At 34.5% G+C, this 20,816-nt stretch overlaps 1 protein-coding gene across 1 annotated transcript; it reads right to left on the bottom strand.

Moving 5' to 3' along the window:
- Positions 1-446: 446 nt before the first annotated feature.
- Tfb1 (transcription factor B1) lies at positions 447-19,062 on the bottom strand. The gene is made up of 10 exons (XM_088241518.1): positions 18,949-19,062; positions 18,409-18,607; positions 16,205-16,406; positions 15,819-15,955; positions 12,575-12,776; positions 10,897-11,122; positions 7,075-7,281; positions 4,052-4,295; positions 2,890-3,077; positions 447-1,292 (listed from the first exon to the last, which is right to left on the bottom strand). The coding sequence occupies exons 2-10, from the start codon at positions 18,560-18,562 to the stop codon at positions 1,170-1,172; spliced, it is 1,683 nt and encodes a 560-aa protein (XP_088097644.1). The 5' UTR covers positions 18,563-18,607; positions 18,949-19,062; the 3' UTR covers positions 447-1,169.
- Positions 19,063-20,816: the final 1,754 nt, after the last annotated feature.

Raw genomic sequence — 20,816 nt, 5'->3', positions numbered from 1 at the left:
GACTAGCTAACATCTTAAATTAAAAAGGTTAGTAAATTCAATTCAATCATCACGTGTCATTTACGCCCATGTTCCTATAATGTTTTGTCATTCATTATTTTTCTATAGCCCCAGTAGAGAAATTGCAAATTCATACAAATTTTCAATGAGTATTTTAAAAATTATAATATACATAGTTAGAATACAAAAAACTTTTGGCTTATCTACAGTATTTTTAATATTTGCAACTTCTTTGCGAAGGGAATATAAAAATTCTGGCATTTGCAGGCTTAAATCTGGCGTTTGCAGGTTTAAATCCGTTACTTGCATCCAACATTTTGACATATTCAAAACATTATAAAAGTACATTTATAAATATTTTTTACAGCAACACTAACCTTCCCTATTATTTACTTCGTTAGTATATATTATAATTATTATTATTATTACATTGAGTATTTGTTAAATTTTGGTAATGTAAAGGTAAGCCAGCTGTAGATAGATGCCGATGTGCATCTGTCAACCAGAATTTCTTTCTCGGTCTTTTACATTTTGAGACTATTTACTCGAAACATTTCCAGGGTTGCCGAATGTTCTATTGATTTATTATTTTTACATTCACAAATCGTTGACTCAATTTATATTTGAGGTTATTAGAAGCAAACTTAGAAAATCTCCATTGAAGGAGTTACTGAGATATTTTCGAAAAACTTTGAAAAAAGAATTGTGATATTTCTAATTATGCTCCACAAACTCAATGGAGAATGCAAAGGTTTGCGGTATCAAGTAGTATAACTGAAATCTATTTAAGCAAGATTTAGAGATGGTTTTTAATTACGCTATTATTCAGGTAGGTAGGTTTTTATGTATAGTTTATTTTGGCATCAATAACTAATTTTCCGTTTTTGGTGGAGATTTCTAAGCTTGCTTTTAATACCCTCATTTATTGGGAGATAAGTTCAGACTACACGGGACTAAAGAAGGTCCATTCCAGTCGACAGACTTAATATGTATCGGGATTTTTAGGCTACTTCTCTCTAAAGAACAATTGTGTGCGATTTAGTTTATCGTGGGATTAACACTTTGGTAGATAATTGATTAGGTTGTACCGAAGGTCTGCGTATATACAATCTGCCTATGTACAAGTATAGTTACTATCACAATGTTAGGGCGGAGAGCGCCGGGCCCCACTACCTTATCTTGGCCTGCCGAGATTGCCAGAGGGTGTACTTAGCGGTGGCCGCTTGGAACAGTTGCGAGAGGTGCTTGGTCAGCGAATGCGCCAAGGGGGACAGCTCACGCATTATCCGATCCTAGAAAGACAAAAATGTATATATATTATTATTGACTAGGAGAACGAAGGAAGAGAGGAAATTCGATAGAAACTTACAAGATGAATGGTCACTATGATTGCCCCCAGCAAGAGATATGTTCTCGATTCACATTAATTACTGTAATGTTTCCATACTTCATAGATTACGCAGACATTGTATAATCTAAATTTAACAGAGTTTCATGGTTTAATCCCGCGCAAGAATCCTTCAAGACATCAAGAAAATTATGATAATTATTAAAAGTATCAATTCAATCCCAACACTCATTTTCAAGAGTGGTTTGAGACTGGAATAACTTGCCTAACATGGTTGTTCATTCCGTTACAATCTACCTGTTTTGATGATTTCCGCACACCAGTAAAGATTGCATTAACAATGTCAACATGGCCAATTCAGTTTTGTATACTGTGTTGCAATAAATAAACATCATGTGTATAAAATCATGTATTCTTACACTAACAAACCTACTGTCCATAGATAGAAATATGCAAAGTTGCAGTCTTCACTCGATACTCATGATTTCGGATTAAATTAATTGGCATGCGAGTGTGTCATCGATTAAAATTGCTTAGAATGTGAGGAGTAATAGGAGGGGCCATTGATAATTTTAACGCAACATTCTCAATAAAGGGATTAATGATACCACATATTACATCAAATTGAAAAACACTTAATCAGTAAACGGTTATCACAATCTAAAGTTAACCTGTACGTAAAACAAACATCAGTTAAAATGTACAGCGCCCATAAAGTGATCACTCACAAAAACAGCGCTATACAAATGATAAATGAATAAGCTTTAAAGTCGTATCATTTAGGTAAACCTGTTGGTAAATGTAAAAAAAATGTATTTTAAAGATCGACTTTCGCTTGACCGTGAGCCTTGCTCGGGGCCTGCGTAAAACAAAGGCGCGACTCATGGGATGAATTATTATTAAAAACTACAAGTGGTCTGTCGGATCAACTAAGGCCGATCAACTGAGACCCAGGGGGCTGATTAACTTACGCCCGAGTGCCGAACTTCCTAGAAAGTAACAGTCTGCGACAGCCAACTGTTACCTGCTAGTAGTTGCTGTATTAGAATTAATATTGTTTAACAAAAATAAGAAATATTTTTTATATTTTTATTTATTTCTTGAACCATTTACAGTATGTCTCTTATGCATATTCATAAATACGCGACGCATTATCCATTAGGGATGTTTCGTAATCACTCGGGGGCTTGTGATTGATTAGCATTGTTCAATATCTTAACGCCACAAATTCGCCCCTAAGTAGCGCCTGCTAACGTCCCTCAACATAGACATTCTTATTTCCGTTGTAGCATCTCGGCTAAGCCATAAATGTTTGATAAAATAATTTGTTTTCGTTATTACTGGGGTGGATAGCGCGTCAAGTATCTCCTTCGGACACTTCTGCTATTTACAAAGCCACTTCGGGAGTATGCCAAAACATCCAAAGAGGATAACGCGTTAAGAATTCACAAATATGGGTCTCTTACAGCATTTTATAATTCCACTGGGGATATTACCGATCTATGATCATCATAAATAATGAACTTGTAATGCCAACTGACCTCGAAGGGCTTGACCTTGGCGTGTCGAAACCTCAGCAGGGCCTCATGCGCCGCGGCCACTTTTTGTGGTGGGGCCGGGGGAGCGGGGAGGTGCGCGGGAGGAAAGCAGCGCCAAAACGTGCGCAGCAGCTCGCCCCCTCCGAGGTATAGTCTCCTGGCCTCTCCCTCCACGTCAGCCGGCACTAGCTCTGTAAGGAGACAATTTAGACAACATTAACTATTAAAAAATATAGAATAACATTCTAACTGTAAGTATGTCACACACACGTCATAAGAACGTAAAATTTTCAACGGGGATAAAAAAAAGGCTTTAGAAATCTCGGCATTAATATACCAAAAAAAACATTTTTGACTTTATTTAACCTATTTTTACACAAGGGATACGTCCCACACAGTATCGTGTAAAAAAAACAAAGCCTGGATAGGTTCCTTTTATAAAAATCAATTCAGGATTTCAAAAACATGAAACGGTTTACTCCTCATTACAGTAATACCTCAATGAGGTAGTTTTTTTTTTTTTTGTTAATAGACTATCAAACTAAGCCAAAAATTAAATTTTTATATTTCATATTATAAGTGCTATGATTTTTTTAAGTTATGTATTTCTGAAATAACTCCACGTGATACATTAGAGGTTCTCTTCCGCTTATTCTTGATCAGTTTTATACATTTTTAAATAATTTTATGTAGGTTAAACCTTAAAAACACGAAACTAAAAATTTGAATTGACATAAAATGAATACAATGATTTTTCCATAAATATTGGGATTTTTTTTTATATGGTATCACTTTTTTTAGAATGGTACCACAGAATTTCAACTGTCATTTACATCGCGGCAAAACTGTTTTACACTTTTATGATAACTGTTTAAACAATCTTCTTTCCAAATTATGTTCAAATAATATTTCAATTGCCAAATTTTTAAACTTTCTGCATCGTAATTTATTGATGTAAGGACTTTATTCTTCCTAAACATGCGCCAACGGTATGCCGCCGCAGATATTTGGCTGATATATTTTTCAAAACATAATGTAATTGAATAGGCTATAGAGTAAATATAAAAACATGGCAATTTCAATTACCCAATTGGTTTTATTACATTTTGAAGATCGAGCGTTACTATTGGAAAACATATTATAATGTCGGGTCCGGTGGACTTACGCGCGAGGGAGTGCGTATGGTGGTGGCGCATGAGCGCCCCGCCCGGTGACAGCTCGCCTAGCGCGGCCACAGCGGCCGGCGCGGCGGGCTGCAGAGGCCGCGCGCCTCCCTGCCCGGAGGCGCCTGACGCCGCCCAGCCCAGAAGCAGCGAGCGCGCGGCACGGGCACGCTGGCGCCGCGTGGCCCCGCCGCCCGCCACGCCCGGGATACCGCACGCCGCCGGGCCGTGCAGATAGCGCTCCACCTGGAAACGAATTCGCTCATTAACTATTCATCGAGTCTTTTAACAACCTTTTTACAATTTTTAAGGGAGCAATGAAAAAAATGTAAAACTGAAGAAAATGCTAAAGTACGGAAATAAAAAATATATGTAAAAAAAGGGGTAATTATTATTTTTACATAAAAATACTTCTTACGTAAATACACTTCCAGAAAAATTGCATTCGGAAAAACTGTCACCATGAGGAAGTATGGCGGTTTTTTTTTATTTGTTAATTTTCAAAAGAATCCATTTTTAGGTATGTTATTATCATCACTATGACTTTTTTTTTAGTTTCGTAATTTTGAAATTACACTGCCTGTGTCCAGTCCAATCCATCCAGTCTCGAAACAAATTTCTCGAGACTCGGTGACCAAGTCTCGAAATTTCAAGACTTTTTGAGACTTCAATACTAACGATAATTCATATAAAAAAGTAGTACATGTAGTTAATATCGTCGTTGCACATCAAATATGAGCCATGTGACTCGGAGCACATTCTGAAAAAATCATCGAAATGCTACTTTTTGGCATAGAGTAATTAATATTTTAAATAAATATATTACTTTATTGAAAAACACTGTATATTTCCTACTTCGTCCATACACAGAAGTGTTATTTTCGGTTTAGTATTTTTTTTAAATAGTTTTTATCGATTTTCTCAGAATGTGCACTGAGTCACATGGCCCATATTTGATGTGCAACGACGATACATCACATCATAGCCAACCGTCTTATGGCAAAACAATGCATCTCAAGAAAAGGTCAAACTGAGTTACCGGCTTTAAAATGTTTTATGGCGTTTAAATCAGATAGCTAGCAATTAGCTACACCAAGTTTCCAATTGGCTAGAAAGAAAGCCTTATAAAAAATAATCTTAAATACCATTTGATAAATCTCACGAGAGTAGAATATAAATCATATTATGGTAAAACAATGCATCTACATACGCATCGTTTTGCCATCAGACGGGCGAGTATACCTTTGATGAAACTTTTTATTTAAATTAATACAAAACATACAACTATCCTTATATCACCAAACATAGATCACAAAAGCCTAACTAAAATAACATAATGAAAATATGTTATTAAATCAAAGACTAGTTAAGGATGAAGTCTACTAGCAACCCGCAGCCATTATTTATTTATTTATTTATTTCATTTTATTTGGGATTTTTACAGCTATTACATAAACAAAATAATTAGAAAAATCTTAACAATACTAAAGCCAATTAAAAAAATCCACTGTAAATATAATGACACATAATATATAAGAAAAGAAGTTTAGTAATTGTATTTGTGTGACGTTTGTATTCATGTGTATGTGAATGTGTGTATGCGTGAATGAATGAGGGAGAGGATACATGTGCGTGTGGGAATGAAAGAGGGAGAGGGTGCGTTTGTATGGGTACGTAAGTATGAAAATAATATATTTGCTTAAAACTTGTAAATTGTATTAAAAATGGGTACAATAAAGAGCTTAGTAAAAAGTTAGAAACCTTTTTGTTAAAATTCAAATGACGAAATGATATAAATTGCTTTTTTTTTTTTTTTTAAGTATGTTAAATTTCAAAACCGTATTCTGAAGAAAAAAAAAAGCATTTTATTTTTTAAATTTAACTGATACACATCGAATGAATAATGTGGGACGAGTCCTATACAATACAGTAGGTAATCACAAAATGCAGTAAATACGAAATAATGACAACAATAAAATAAGGATTGACAATACGCGAACGTTGATTCAAAACGAACACACAAATGCATATTATATGCACCTACATAATATATAAATAAGAATAACATATAAGTTTAATAGAAATTATTCGGATTATAAAAATCAGGTGTCACAAACAGTTGGCCCGCAGTACGGGGATACATAATTATATTAAAAGATCTTCTCACTATAAAACTTATATATGTTCAGGGATAGAGAGCAACGGAGAGGAGGATGCGGACAAAGACAATTTATTACCTATGGCAGTTTTGATAAATTTAATATTTTTGGTAAATATATCTATTTCGTTAAATTTCCTGTTATACGTATCCATAATACGGTTAATCGTAGCGTTTTTTGACGAATTTGTTCTGCATTTAGGTATGTGGAAAAGTTGTGTATAACGCGTTTGTCTCTGTGGTACCTTAAGATGAATGCGGTTAACCAATTCGGGGGAATCTATTTTATCAGATATTATGTTGGTGAGTAACACTATATCAGCTGTGGTTCGTCTATCAGCGAGAGTTTGGATATTATGAAAAACGCACGCTTGGCGATAATCTGGAAAATTGAGATGTAATCTACGGTTTAAATTTTTTATAAACATTTTTTGAATTCTTTCAATTTTGCAGGAATGAATTTTATAATAAGGAGACCAGACAGGTGAAGAAAATTCTAGTAAACTACGAACATAAGAAAAATATAATTTTTTAAGAGTATCGGTATTTTGAAACGGTTTGCCTGTGCGTAGTATAAATCCTAGTGTTCTAAAAGATCTTTCAGTAATACCATCGATGTGACGATTAAAAGTTAATTTTTCATCTAAGAGGATACCTAAATCACGGACTGTTTCGACAGATTTAATATTTGTATTATTTAATTTGTAATTAAAATCGATGGCACGGGTCTTTCTTTTGAATGTTATTATGCTCCAGACAGAGCCAAGAGAAAATATGTGCAGCTTTAGCATACATTCGAGCAGTGCCGCACTGATCCAGCCTCGGTCTGATTAAAAAGTGTCAGTTTTAACAGAAGTTGTTACTCACTTTAGATAGTTCTAATTGAGGTAATTCCTTGACCGTCTCATCATTTTGAAGATCTTGAAATAAAATTTTCTCCTGTATTCTCTTCCGCTTAGTCATTGGTTCTAAAGGTGATTCCTTCTTTTCTGGTGACGTTCCTTCGCCATTCAACTCAGGAGGTTTTTCTATATCGGCCGCAGGGGTTAAGACATTCTCACCAGCTTTGAGCACCTAGAATATGAAAAATACGATGGTCAAACAATGTAACAAGAGAACGGAATAGTGAATGTCACACGGTGTGTTAAGTTATTTTGTATACAAACAGTAATGAAATAAGCTTAAACTCAATAAATATCATGTAATAATTTTCATGTTTTTTCCATTATAAACTACGATTAATAATAAAAATAATGTGCCCTCACTGGGGTTTCCCGTGCCGAGGACACTTAACAATATACTTTTTTTAAATTACATTTGAGAATAAACAAAGAAGACTAACTGAAAAAACAGAGATAATTAACAAATATTCAGACAATTTTAAAAACAAGGTATTTATGTACATCTATATTATTTATCAAAACACACAATGAAAATAACAAAAACCTAACATAAGCTGTACACTTGTGGAGCAGTTGATTCAATATTGATGTGGGCGAATGAGACAATCCATTTTACTTCTACCTAGCTCCACTGTCCATTTTTTTATAGCCTTTTTAAACATTTTCTCGTTACTAATTGTTTTAATAGATAGTGGAAGTAGGTTATAGATTTTCATTGAATAATACTCAAAATCCCTTTGTCCGAAAGTGGTATTAGTTTGTATTTGTTTAAGTTGTCATTGTGTTGAGGATCTAGTGATTTTATTATTTGTATGTGATGTATTGTGTGGGTTATGTCTTTCATTTGAGTAAGAGTAGTTTTTGAATCTATAGGCGAGTATTGTTTTAGCGTATAATTGTTTTGGTGTCATAAGTTGTGATTTATGGAATATATTGGTTTGGGCGAATGAGAGAATCCATTTTACTTCTACCTAGCTCCACTATCCATTTTTTTATAGCCTTATTAAAAACATTTTCTCGTTACTAATTGTTTTAATAAATAGTGGAAGTAGATTATAGATAAGATCGTAGGGTATAGTCGAGTATTTAGTTAGTTTACACCAGGGGAAAACATCAGACATTGAATGTAATTTAACACGTTCACTGCCAGCCTAAAATGCTTAAATCTCAAGTGTAAATTTGAACATGTTTTATTATCATATTGGCTCTAAAATCAAATAAGAAAAAATGAAAAACGAAGCAAAAATATTTATGCATTTTTGTGGAAAACTGTAAAAATGATAACTCTGTTAATAGGAAGAGCTAGCATATGGATTGAAAAATTCTTCCCAACTCCAAATCTGCCAATTGGCGGAGCCGACAGTGAACCTGTTAAAAGGCATTTTACGGACTATTATCAGCAATACAGAATTTAAAAAAACAAACTTGTTAATGAGCGCCAAGGTATCCTTACAGTATGATTTTTCTAAGAATGGTAACCGGACAGTTCTACTTAAGGATTCTGACTTGCTGACGTAAAATAAAGTCATCACCATCATCATTTCCCTATCCGCACCAGTGTTGATTACAGCATATCTAGATTGTTTTTGCTATATGGAAGGTATGGTTGTCGGCCTCCTGGTGTAGTCGCTACCACGTTTGCCTACCATGCAAGAGGTCTCAGGATTCCCGACATGGCTGACATAAATTTTTTATTTGAAAAGGTGTACACTATAATATTTCATAGTCCCTGGACTGGCACCTGAAGCGTAAGACTGATCATCTTACCTTCATTTAACAAAAAATTATGGATGCATGGTAGGCGCTGACCACTGCACCACGAGGTTAACGATGATACATATAGCTTAATAATTGAAATTCTCCCTTTTTTTCATGCATTATTCATTTAAATTCAGCTTTACTTTCTATCCTTTTTTTACAAATTTAGTGGAATAATTATGATTTTATTTTATGATATTTGCTATATTTATCTACTTTATAAATAAATAACTTATACAGCCTAACGTAATCTGACACATCCCGACCGCAGGTTTCGGTCGAGCCAAAGTTTCGGCCAATTCTCGGCTGAACTTCGGTCGGTCACTAATGCGCATTAATTGTTCTAAATGAAAATGTTTGGTTTCATGTGTTCGTATTTATTTGACATTTAGTCATCAGCGTGGTCAAATAAAAACGTAGACGCACGCAAAAAAAAAAAATCCCCAAATTTCATTCTACTCTACCCCCGTGAGAAGATTCAGAATAGCACCACTGGGTATAATTTCTGGGAAGAATATTTTACACTGCAATATTTCACTATCCTTAGACTAGCGCCATTTATAACCTTACCGTCCTAACGGATGATCGAGATTTGCTATATGTACTTTACTAATCCAGCGCACTTTCCAAAGTGAGGAACTTCAGCTCTACATGAAATTGGATACAAAAAATGCTTACTTGCGCGCGGGAAAAATTAGAGCATTAAATTGTACAGCAAAGTTTCTTGAAACAAAGTTTTTTGATAAAAATGAACTACTTTGAATGACGTCAGTAAATCATACGAATCAACCTCGCCTACAGTCTGTATTAAATGCTGCAGCGAGACTTATTTTCGGAATCTCTAAGTTAAGTCATATCACTCTACTACATCGGAAATTACACTGGCTACATTTTCCAGAGAGGGTGGAATACAAACTGTTGGCTTATGTATAAATCACAGAATATTCCGGAGCAAAGTTGTGCAACTCTGCTCCGGAATATCTAAGGGAACTATGCATTCCAGATGAACTAGCTGACAGGCATCTTACGCTTAGATCAGCTACATCTACGGCGAGAAAATAGGTTATTATACCTCTACGCAAACAGCGTACTAAGTTCAGCGAATGCGCATTTGCGGTCGCAGGCCCTATGGAATGGAATGCTCTCCCAGCAGAGGTGCGAGGCTGTGAGAGTGAAGTGATGTTTTGGAAAAAACTTTAAACTCACTTGTTCTCTAAATCATTTGAATAAATTTAAAAGCCTCAATTACATTTATTTATCTATAGAATCACTTTGTAAAGAGCCCTTGAGGTATTATAAAATGGCGCTATATAAGTTATCCATAATAATAATAATAACCAATGAATGTGCATTTGCGGTCGCAGGCCCTATGGAATGGAATGCTTTCCCAGCAGAGGTGCGAGGCTGTGAGAGTGAAGTGATGTTTTGGAAAAAACTTTAAACTCACTTGTTCTCTAAATCATTTGAATAAATTTAAAAGCCTCAATTACATTTATTTATCTATAGAATCACTCTGTAAAGAGCCCTTGAGGTATTATAAAATGGCGCTATATAAGTTATCCATAATAATAATAATAACCAATGATAAGAGCTGTAAAAGATATCCGGTTTAATTACCGTCAAGGGACCAACGGACAATCGGCAAAACCGACCAAGACTAAGTGGAGGACAAAACTTTAAAAAATCTTAGCGCTGATGATACATATTTTTTTTTTTTAAACACTGAACTTCCTCATTAGATGTAAAAAAAGGGAATTATTATTATTTAAGACGTCTGTCAGCTAATTCATCTGGAATGCAATGTTCCCTTAGATATTCCGGAGCAGAGTTATGCAGTGATTATACATAAGTCGATCAGAGTTTGTATTCCACCCTCTGTGGAAAACATAGCCATCCAGAGTAATTCCCGAAGTAGTGGAGTGCTATGACTGAACTTAGAGATTCGAGAATGAAGACGATGAGTTTTATTTTTAAATTGGTAAAATGAAGAGAATCACAAACGCGCTTTTATTTGGTATATTTCTCTCACCATGATGGAGTGTTGGTTAAACCTCTTGATCATGCTGTGGTGCACCGAGGTGTTTCCTTTGGAGCTAGTCTCCGGCTCGTCCTGCAGAGGGTCTGCCTCCGTCCAGCGCCGCAGGTTTAGCTCGCTGTCCCCGGCCACCGCGTCCCCTGCGGCGGCCGACAGCTGCTGATCATCCAGGCGGCCGCACTCCGTAAACAGGTCTTTGCTGGAAGATGCTATCCTATCCCTGAAATGACAGACGGAAGAGTTTAAGAAATATTGATGTGAGAATGGTGAATGATCATAAACCAGCCAATGATAAGCTCTTAAGCCCTGTAATGTCTAGACGTCCATGTTACAGTATCAAAATGATTTTCCTCTCATTTTCAATAAATGAATAGGTACGCAATTATTGTGCAGTGGTTAGCGCGTTTGCCTGCCATGCAAGAGGTCTCGGGTTCGATTCCCGGCATGGTTGACATGATCATCTTACCTTCATGTAACAAAAAATGGTCAAGATAAGCGGCGATTGGTGTACCAATGCACCATTAGGTGCGGAAAGGGTAAGATGATGATGAAGATGGAGAAAATGAAACTATTTATATTATAAAGTTTATATTTGAAGCACTAACTTTGTGGTTATTGATTATAATGAAATAAATAAAACAACTTTGTTTTTAACCACTAATTTTTATTTTTCACCGACCGGTTTTAAAGCAAACAAGCTTCTTTGTCAAGGTTTACGTAACTAATGAATTGATTCCTTTTTATTTTATTTCTATCATGTTCACTAAATACTACACGTGGACCCAATAAATCAAGTGGTTTTTTCTTACACGGGTGGTAATCTGATATAATTATTTTCGAAGTAAGATAGGAGAGGACTAAAAGAAATATTGTTTATTTGGAAAAATAAAGTCTTTACATCAATAAATTACGATGCAGAAAGTTTAAAAAATTAGCAATAGAAATATTATTTGAAGTTATAAACATAATGTGATAAGAAAATAGTTTAATCAGTTATTATACAATTGTCAAACAGTTCTGCCGCGATGACAGTTGAAATTTTGTGGTGCCATACTAAAAAAAGTGATACCATATAAATTTCCCAATATTTAGGGAAAAAATCGTTGTATGCATTTTATTTTCGTGTTTTTAAAGTTGAGTACCTACATAAAATTATTTAAAAATGTTTTTTTTTAATTCAATAAAAAATAACACATTTTAGTATTGCTTGAAAAAATACAAAATATTTTTAACTAAATCATTGGTAAATATGAATAATCCCCAATTATGGTAGTTCTTACAATTTTTCTGCAGTATATTAAGTATAGTCTAGTATAATAATTATATTTTTATGTAATTTAAATTTTTCCATACATTTTTAATTTCCTCACTTTAGAGTTTTCCTTTTTGTGTCTCCCTTGAAAATCGTAAAACAGGGGTTTTACTGTATACATGAAGGCAATATAATCAGGCACGGTAACAAATGCCTTAACCAGTACTAGACTGATCTTCACTCGATTTCCTTTTACAGGGGTTTTTACCTGAGAGCAACCTTCAAGTGGACAACATTCATCTAGGAATCAGGTTTTATTTTATAAAATAAACTGAATTTTTTGTTTTTCTTCTTCTTCTTTTCTGTGAGAAATCACAACCACGAAAAATGTTTAATGCTAAAAAAAACTTTGATCCTCACCTATGGAAATAGTGAGACTGGAAGAATTTGGTCCAGAATTCGGCTTCAGTCATTTTAGCGGGCACATAGTCAGCGTGCTTTTTCCTCACGGCCGGGTATGTCTTAAACACCGCTTCTATTATATCCTGGGTTAGGTTATATTTCAGGCCATTACATCCGTCTGTCTGTGGTTTGATATCCGCCAAGAAAGCTCCGGAAACACCTAATAAAGTCAAATAATAAATATTTAGAAATTCATTAAGTCTTTGTGAGCCTGAGACATGCGTAATGTATGCTAAAAGTATTCCAAAATCTGTCAAATTTGTCGGGCATTTAAAATGTTAAGTAAATGTTTATGTGTATTTTATATAACCCAGTAAATATTAATTATGAAAAACAGATAGTATTTGATCTTATTTAACTAATAATTATAATTACTCAGCAGTTAAATTGACGAAAACTAAAACGGAGCTATTTTATTACTGACAAAGTCATTTGGACTGGTTCGTACTTTAAATCAATGGCAGCAGGTTAAAGATGTTTACCGTGGTTATAATTTTAAATATATACTACTACTACCATCACGCCATTTCCCCGTAGGGGTAGGCAGAGAGAATGGACCGCCACACACGTCTATCCTGGCATACACTCCTAGCCTCTTCCACATTCATACATCTTGTCATACATGCCCTTCGGTTCTGTCTGCTTTTGACATGACCAGACTTAAGATTTTGGTTTATCTGATCATGCCACGTCTTCCTTGGTCGTCCTCGTCTAACGTTGCCGTTGTTTTAAATATATATATTTCGAATAAGGATTTTATTTGGTTAACGCTGTCTGAATTGTACGAAAATGATGTCTAAATAAATGCCAATTGCATAATATTAAAAAAGCACCCTCTTAATTCCCATCCATAATTCGTCCTTCTTCTCTCCATCATACATTGTTCATGCGGCTTAGTTATGAAATCATCTCCCATTCGATATCAAAGACTTTTCTACAGTATCTCTGATTGAATCCTGCCTAAAGAAACATCTCCATTCTCTTCCTTAATCTCTCTTTGTTCCCTTTTAAAGACTAGTAACAATATTAATTAATTTATACACAGGTAACCGTTGATCGCGACCCCAATGAGTGCGGTTTCGTTATAATGCAATATTTTTCGCAATATTGGGACTTAAGAAAAGAAACTAAAATAATCAAAATGTTGTACAATTGTGGTAAATTTGCAGTTGTAGGTAGAGGTTCCAAATTGCTTGAGTCTACAGTGCGATCAATTGTGCAACCAAAAGACAAAATTGAAAATCTTTGGGATCATTTAAAATCTTAAAATGGAGAAGTTTTGAAAGCTAGCAAAGGTTGGTTTGAACGGTTTAAAAAACTATCAATCTTGCATTGGCTTCAAATGATTAACGAATCAACTAGTGCAGAAAGAATCAGCTGAAAAATATCTGATAGAATTTCATAAAAAATCCCCTGTGGATTGCAAAATTTTGCTTATTTATTTAATAAACGCCCAGAAAGCTCTAACAATATTTAGTTTTAAAATATAAATATAGCAAATAACATGAAATAAAATCATAATTATAACACTAAAATATGTAATTAATTCTTTAAAAAAAGGGAAATAAAGTAAAGAAGAATAGAAATGAAAAACACGTTAAAAAGAGGAGAATTGAGGGAATGGCCATTCAATGGATAGGATAGCTGATTTAATAACAGCAGGAGTGGTGTGGAGCAAGTCCAATAGCTCAACATAATTATTTTCAGTTCTGTGGATGCTCACTAGGGGAGGGGAGAATGGTGGGTGAGGTTTTTCCTATTGTAATCACATTGGAACATGTGTTGGAGTCTGATGGTCCTTGTGGGTACAGGAAAGTTTATTAGGGACAGTAATTTGGTTATTGAAAAAATATGTTACATTTTCATATATTTGAATTTATCTCACATAACACCTTTTATTTGAGTGGTTGGTCAGAAGGAATTGCCATTTGACAATTAGCCCAGCAATGGTTATGTCCGAAAAGTTAATTAAATAAAATACAGTCGAACTTGGTTATTACGAGGAAGATGGGACCGATGGAATTTGATCGTTATAAGCGTAACTCGTTATACCAGAGAAAGGTTTATTTTATACAATCGCTATTGCACTCCCTCCCATGGCTCTTAAATTTCCCCTCAAAGCACTCAACCCATTAAACAACTCTTGGGTTGTCTCGGTGCTTTGTGCAAAAAACTTTTTTTGTGCCCGTGATATTCTTTTTAAATGCAGACAAATAAACATCCTTATTTATCCACAATGTTGACACTGTGGACGAAGATAGAAAAAACTTTGTACACACTTCCACATTTTTTGCGCCAAGTTCGATTTCCGTTCGAACCCCGTAAAAACCCCCGAAACAAGCATGTCATTTATAAACTACAAAAGCAGCTGTAAATTGTAACAATGTGCCGAACCGGTCTTTACTAAGTTCACAAAGCTTGGATTTTTTAAAAACCATGTGTGTTCATTTTTCAATATGTCAGTGAAAAATCTAATAAGTTACTTAGACACTTACATAGCTATCATAAGCATAATCCGATCCCTACGCCCAGCGCGGCGGTATTTATCCTTTACATTAGCCGACCGTTTGGATTTTATTACTTAAGCTAGGGTTTCCTAGGACAGCGGCGCCCGTATTTTAACGCCCGTAGTGAACGGTGATGCGATGGACAGTCGTCGTAACGGTGACTAGAGAGTGGTTTCCTAGGAAAACGATGTTGATAACATCGTTAAAAAATAAAAACACTCTCTAGTCGCTGTTACGACGGCTGTCCACCGTATCACCGTTCACTACGGCCGCTAAGATACGGGCACCGCTGTCCTAGGAAACCCTAGCTTTAGGTTCTTATTTCGAGAATGATGTTTTTATCAATTGAAGATTTTTTGTGTAATTTTTGACAATATTTTTGTTCGGTATGTCCGAGAAGTAGCTCATTATAACAGTAAATAATTTTATGGAAAAAACCATGAATTAAAATGTCAACCAATGTTTCCTCGTTACATCCGAGATCTCACTATTTCCGTGATCGTTATAACCGAGTTCGACTGTATTGTTATTTTTAACACATACAATAGTTTACGTAACCGACATCGAAATGTGAATTAGGCTTACATTTTATGTCTTTTCTATTTTTTGATATGATATAAAATTTAAATACTACGTAAAATAACACACACCGCCTTTAGCTAATAACAACACTGCAATGGTATTAAGTTATATACCTATTTCTTGTTTCTCCGATTGACTTTCTGTATATTGTTTAATGGTTGGTGTGTTCCAATACTCTTCACTACTCAAGACTTTGGTTATCACAAGATCTTCATAAAGATGTTTCAATGTCGGATGAAGAGAAAGCAATCTGCGAACAAATGAAAATATAAAATTAAAAATCTAATAAAAAATCGAGCATGGTAGGTGAACACTTCGACAACTACCCTTCGAGGTAGTTTTCTCCACTGGGTTTAATTTTTCAGGATAGCAACCTGAGTAGCAATCTAGATGAAAACACTCGTCTAGGATTTTGGTTCCAACTCAAACAGAACTGTATTCTTCATCTGCCCGGACAGACAATACATATGTTGATTGATGGATTGGATTACATAATTACCTGGACTTCTCCTCCAGCTCTCGGTTGACCTGCCTCCGGAACTGGGGAAGCAGGTTCTGCAGCTGCATCTTCACTCGGTCCCTATCGGCGGCCTGGGCCTCCGCTCCAGCCGGGTTGACGAAGTGGAAGGTGGAGCACCCTCCATCGTGTAACACGACCTGAAGTTGCACCTTGGCCTTCCCCGCTGGCGATATCTTCTGGGCTGCAGTGTTACAAATATAGTAAGCTTCGTAAGAATGTAGCCATGTATGTTTTAATATAAAATATATACAGTATATTAAATTTACTCTTATCCAGAAATATTCCTGCCTTTCACTCATCTGAAGTCCAATTTTCGTGGACCTTCACTCAACTTGTTTCTAACTTTTTAACCGGTTATTTTTGACTAACAGAAAACAACCCTAAAATTTTAATATTTGGATCATAGAATTAAGAATAGTCAAGAAACCGCATACGCACATCAAACAGAAGGCAACTAAACTACTCATAAATGAGTAGGTTTACGTTTTGACCCATTAGTTTATTTGTAGACGTTGCTCAGAATGCAACTCCTGATTAGAATTTAACTATGCCGTATTATGTCCTTTTAAAGTGTAGAAATACTGCTGGGATTCTTAAGAAACAGGATGGCATCACATTTCATGAAGTAGCAAATGCATTACTTAAAAATTGAATTATTTTTCCATCTGTCAGATTGCCGAAGAAACTAAATGGAAATTTTGTTAGTGTTGCCAGGGTAGTAAATTTTTTTACCCTACTTTGCTCATCTAATGAGAGAACTAATGAAAATTGGACCTCGGATTAAACAACTCTGGTGGATATTTGACCGACATTATCTTCAAAACATCAAATATTATTTAACATGATATCAAAATATCCATTTTATGTAAAATAACATTTGTTTTATATTTTGAGTTTAAAGTTCATTAATTAAATTACTCTTATTAAATGACCCTTTACTTATCTACTCTGTTGTGTCAATAAATATTTCCGCGTGCACAATAAAATTTTAGAGAAATTAACAGATTGCTTTTTTTTAACCTGGCATTTGTGTTACAATTATATTTTTTCCCATCGTGCAACATAACGCGACGACATCACGAATGCGCGCAGAGAAAGTGGGGCATAGTGGGGGTATTTGTGGACACAGTCCAATGTATTTAAATATGATTCTACGCTCCTTCTGAACTATTTTTAATTCTATGATTTGAATATATTTTATAATAAGAATTCTTTATTCCTATTCAAATTAATCCATCAGTCGGAATGCATTGAAAATGTTAGGATTTATTCTGCGTACTGCCAGGGTTTTCGAAAATACCCGCGTACTGAGAACTCTTTACAACTCCTTGGTGTGAACTAGATTCAAGAGTGGCTCGATGATTTGGGGGCTACATGAACTGAAGTACTCTCTTATGATAGAGAAAATCCAAAAGAAGTTTCTGAGATATCTCTACATGAGAGTGCGAGTATTATCCTTGGCTCTACCCGACCAATTTTCTCCAGGGTATGCTTGGCTACAACAGTTTAGAGACTAGAAGGAATGTGTATTTGACGACACATTTTTATCGATTGTTGCGCGGTATGATCGATAATTCTGAGATTATGATGAGCATTGGTTTGTATGTTCCTGATAATTACCTAAGACTGCGTCAGCATACATTGTTTCATATTCCAATATACAGGACCAACCTGCCTATGGTTATGCCTGTTGGAAGGACTACTACTATGCTGAACAACATCGCTTTGGATATTGATCTGTTCCATGTATCCGAAGGGGTTTTCCGGAGCAGGATTCTTTTACTACTTTGACATGAGTCTCTTTCATGTATTTTTTTCTTTTTTATAATATGTACGTATTTAATATATGTTTGTAATGCATATGTTATATTTAAAATAAATTAATTGAATTGAATAAATAAACAATATTTTGAATTGGTTAATTTTTACAGGCACCGGATTTAACCCTTCGGGATTTTATCAATCCCACTGAATCTAATGTTTAGTAAAAAGTAAAAAAAAGTTTAAAAAAATGTTGAAAAAACTTTTGCAAATTGACATTCTGAAATCATTAGTAGTCTTATTGCAGTATTATTTTTTTTCAAAATAAATGAACATTGAACATCAGTAGGTTTGTGTGGTCACCGTTTGTGGACTTTATCACCAAGTAATAAAACTATGGGTAGGTCTCCGTGTGTACTCACTCTTGATGTCTGCATATTTGTGGGAAACAGCGACGGTGTCTCGGTGCTCGACCATCCACGCGAGCCTCTGGTTCATTACATACAGAGTCCCGTCTCCTTTCTTGTACCTGACGTGGTTAACGCTGAGCAAAACATCCTCAGAGGAGGTCGTCATAGTCGTGACGTAAAGTTATTTAGGGCGGCCGATCATTTAAAGCTCCTGCGAAAATAACACACACATGAATGACCTAATAAATAAGGGATAAATCAGCATTCGCGCACTCCCAAAAGTAACACCGACAATTTATTTAAGAAATACCCCATAACACAATAATTAGACCCGATCATACCAACTTGATGTTATCAAACGGTGCATATATTCACCGCAAGTACATATACGCACGTACACAAAGTAAAATAAGATGGCAATTGAAGCAAAATATTTATTTCATAAATATCATTACAAATATCGGCTATTTCATGGAAATAATATCATAAATAAAGAAAACGCACAGTACACAACGATTAAAAACTAAAATCAGCATCAATGAATGCAATTACCACTGATATAAGCGAAATTACCGCTGAGCCCAAACGGCAGCCGCCATTCGAAACTGCCATGTGAGGCACACATATTCGTGGAGGACCCCATCGACCAAAAGTCCGTACTGAAATAGCGACTCTAGCAGCTACAAGGCGACATGACGCGCGTCATTCATTCCACCACTACTACCAACATTGTGGTTAAAAATACATTGGGAAATTTCAATATTTCACTGAAACAAGGATATTTTATGGACTTTAAATTATTTCAATCTCATTATTGAATTTAATTACACCTTTTTGAAAACTAAAAACTGCTTGGAACTGCTCGCGAGAGAACTGTCAAAAGTCAACTTGGCAACATAGCCTTAGGTATTTTGATATCTGTATGTTTAGCCCCTGGAAATACGACCTGCGCAATAAATATAACGGAAGTCAAGATCATATTTTTTTCTTTTTTTGATTAAAAAAACCTTTTAAAGATAAATTCAAATCATTATTAAAAAACTTCATGATATGGATTTCTTAATATAATTTTAAAAATCGTTTTATTGGCATTTATAAAAATCATGAGTTTGTTTGCGTTAGAAAAAATATTTTGAAATATCTTTTTAGAACCAATCTGCATTTATATGGTGAGTATTTTTTTTAAATCCACTAATGGTGCATATACGCAATACGAAATGAAAACAAATTGTTGAATTGTAATTTAATTTTGTTAGTAAATAAATATTATTGCGTAGGGGCGTTAGTAATCGTAGCAATGAATTTGTAGGTGGACAAAAAGTATATAGAAACGGTAATATATTTACACTGCGCATCGGATACCTAATCATTGTTATCGGGGAAGTATTTTTCCGCTTTTTTCCTTTTTCCCATTGAGTAATAGTTTTGATTTAAGGTAATTTATAAACAAATACGTTTATTTCTATTTTTATATATTTTTAACTTTTTAATCTTTTTTTTTTCCTATTGAATATGTTCTGTAACTTGAATTATAAAAATAAAACTTTTATTTTATTGGTTGGTTGGAAGAAATTGCCATTTGGCAATAAGCCCGCCAATGTACAAATAACATTATGTACAAAAAGTTAAATAAATAAGTATTGAATGGAATCACTCATACTCATTAGTGGGCAAATAATTATATACCCATCAATTTCTTATTTTTTATTTAGTTTCTTCCATCTCCCTACATTGGAAGTGTATTAATTGCGTCAGTGGTCTCCCTAAGTATTTTATTGTGGTATTTCAATATTAACCAAACATGTAACACGAATTGCATTTTAATAACTAGGTACTTAGTTACCTTCATCCTTTATAGTTTCTACGATAAGATTTATCTAAAATTAAATAGAATATACATAAAAAAGTGTACCTCTGTTATATAGATCGCTGAATAAAATATAATAGTTGTACGATTGTTATGTACCTAGTTTTTTAAGTGTTTTGTGTTTTTAGTTTATTTTAAAGTAAAACTTAGGATAAATATAAAATTAGATAGATTACATTTTTTTCACTAATTATTCAAAAGCAGGAAAAAAAATCTAGACCCCATTTACAAAATTAAGATAAAATAAAATTTGATAGGTAACAAATAATATTTACCTATGTATAGTTTGGAAATTAGATTACCAAATGTCTTGCAACTACAAAGCGCGTAGATCAGTTGAATTCTAGCAAATTTTAGAAATAATTTGGATAAATTTACAAAAAAAAAACATAGAGCAGAATAACAAGTTTATTTGTATGATAATATATGAAGTAAATAATTTAAAAAAAACGAACAAATAAAGCTCCGTTTTAACATTATGGGTAGCAAAATAATATAAAAGGAAGCCAATAACCGATGTTTGATGGGTATAGCTATTGAAGAGGAATTGAGT

Source organism: Micrasema longulum, unplaced genomic scaffold (assembly GCF_059751315.1).
Source record: "Micrasema longulum isolate JH-2025_06_02 unplaced genomic scaffold, ASM5975131v1 h1tg002927l, whole genome shotgun sequence".
NCBI classification, from domain to species: Eukaryota; Metazoa; Arthropoda; class Insecta; order Trichoptera; family Brachycentridae; genus Micrasema; species Micrasema longulum.
This window is presented reverse-complemented; position numbering and strand designations above follow the sequence as displayed.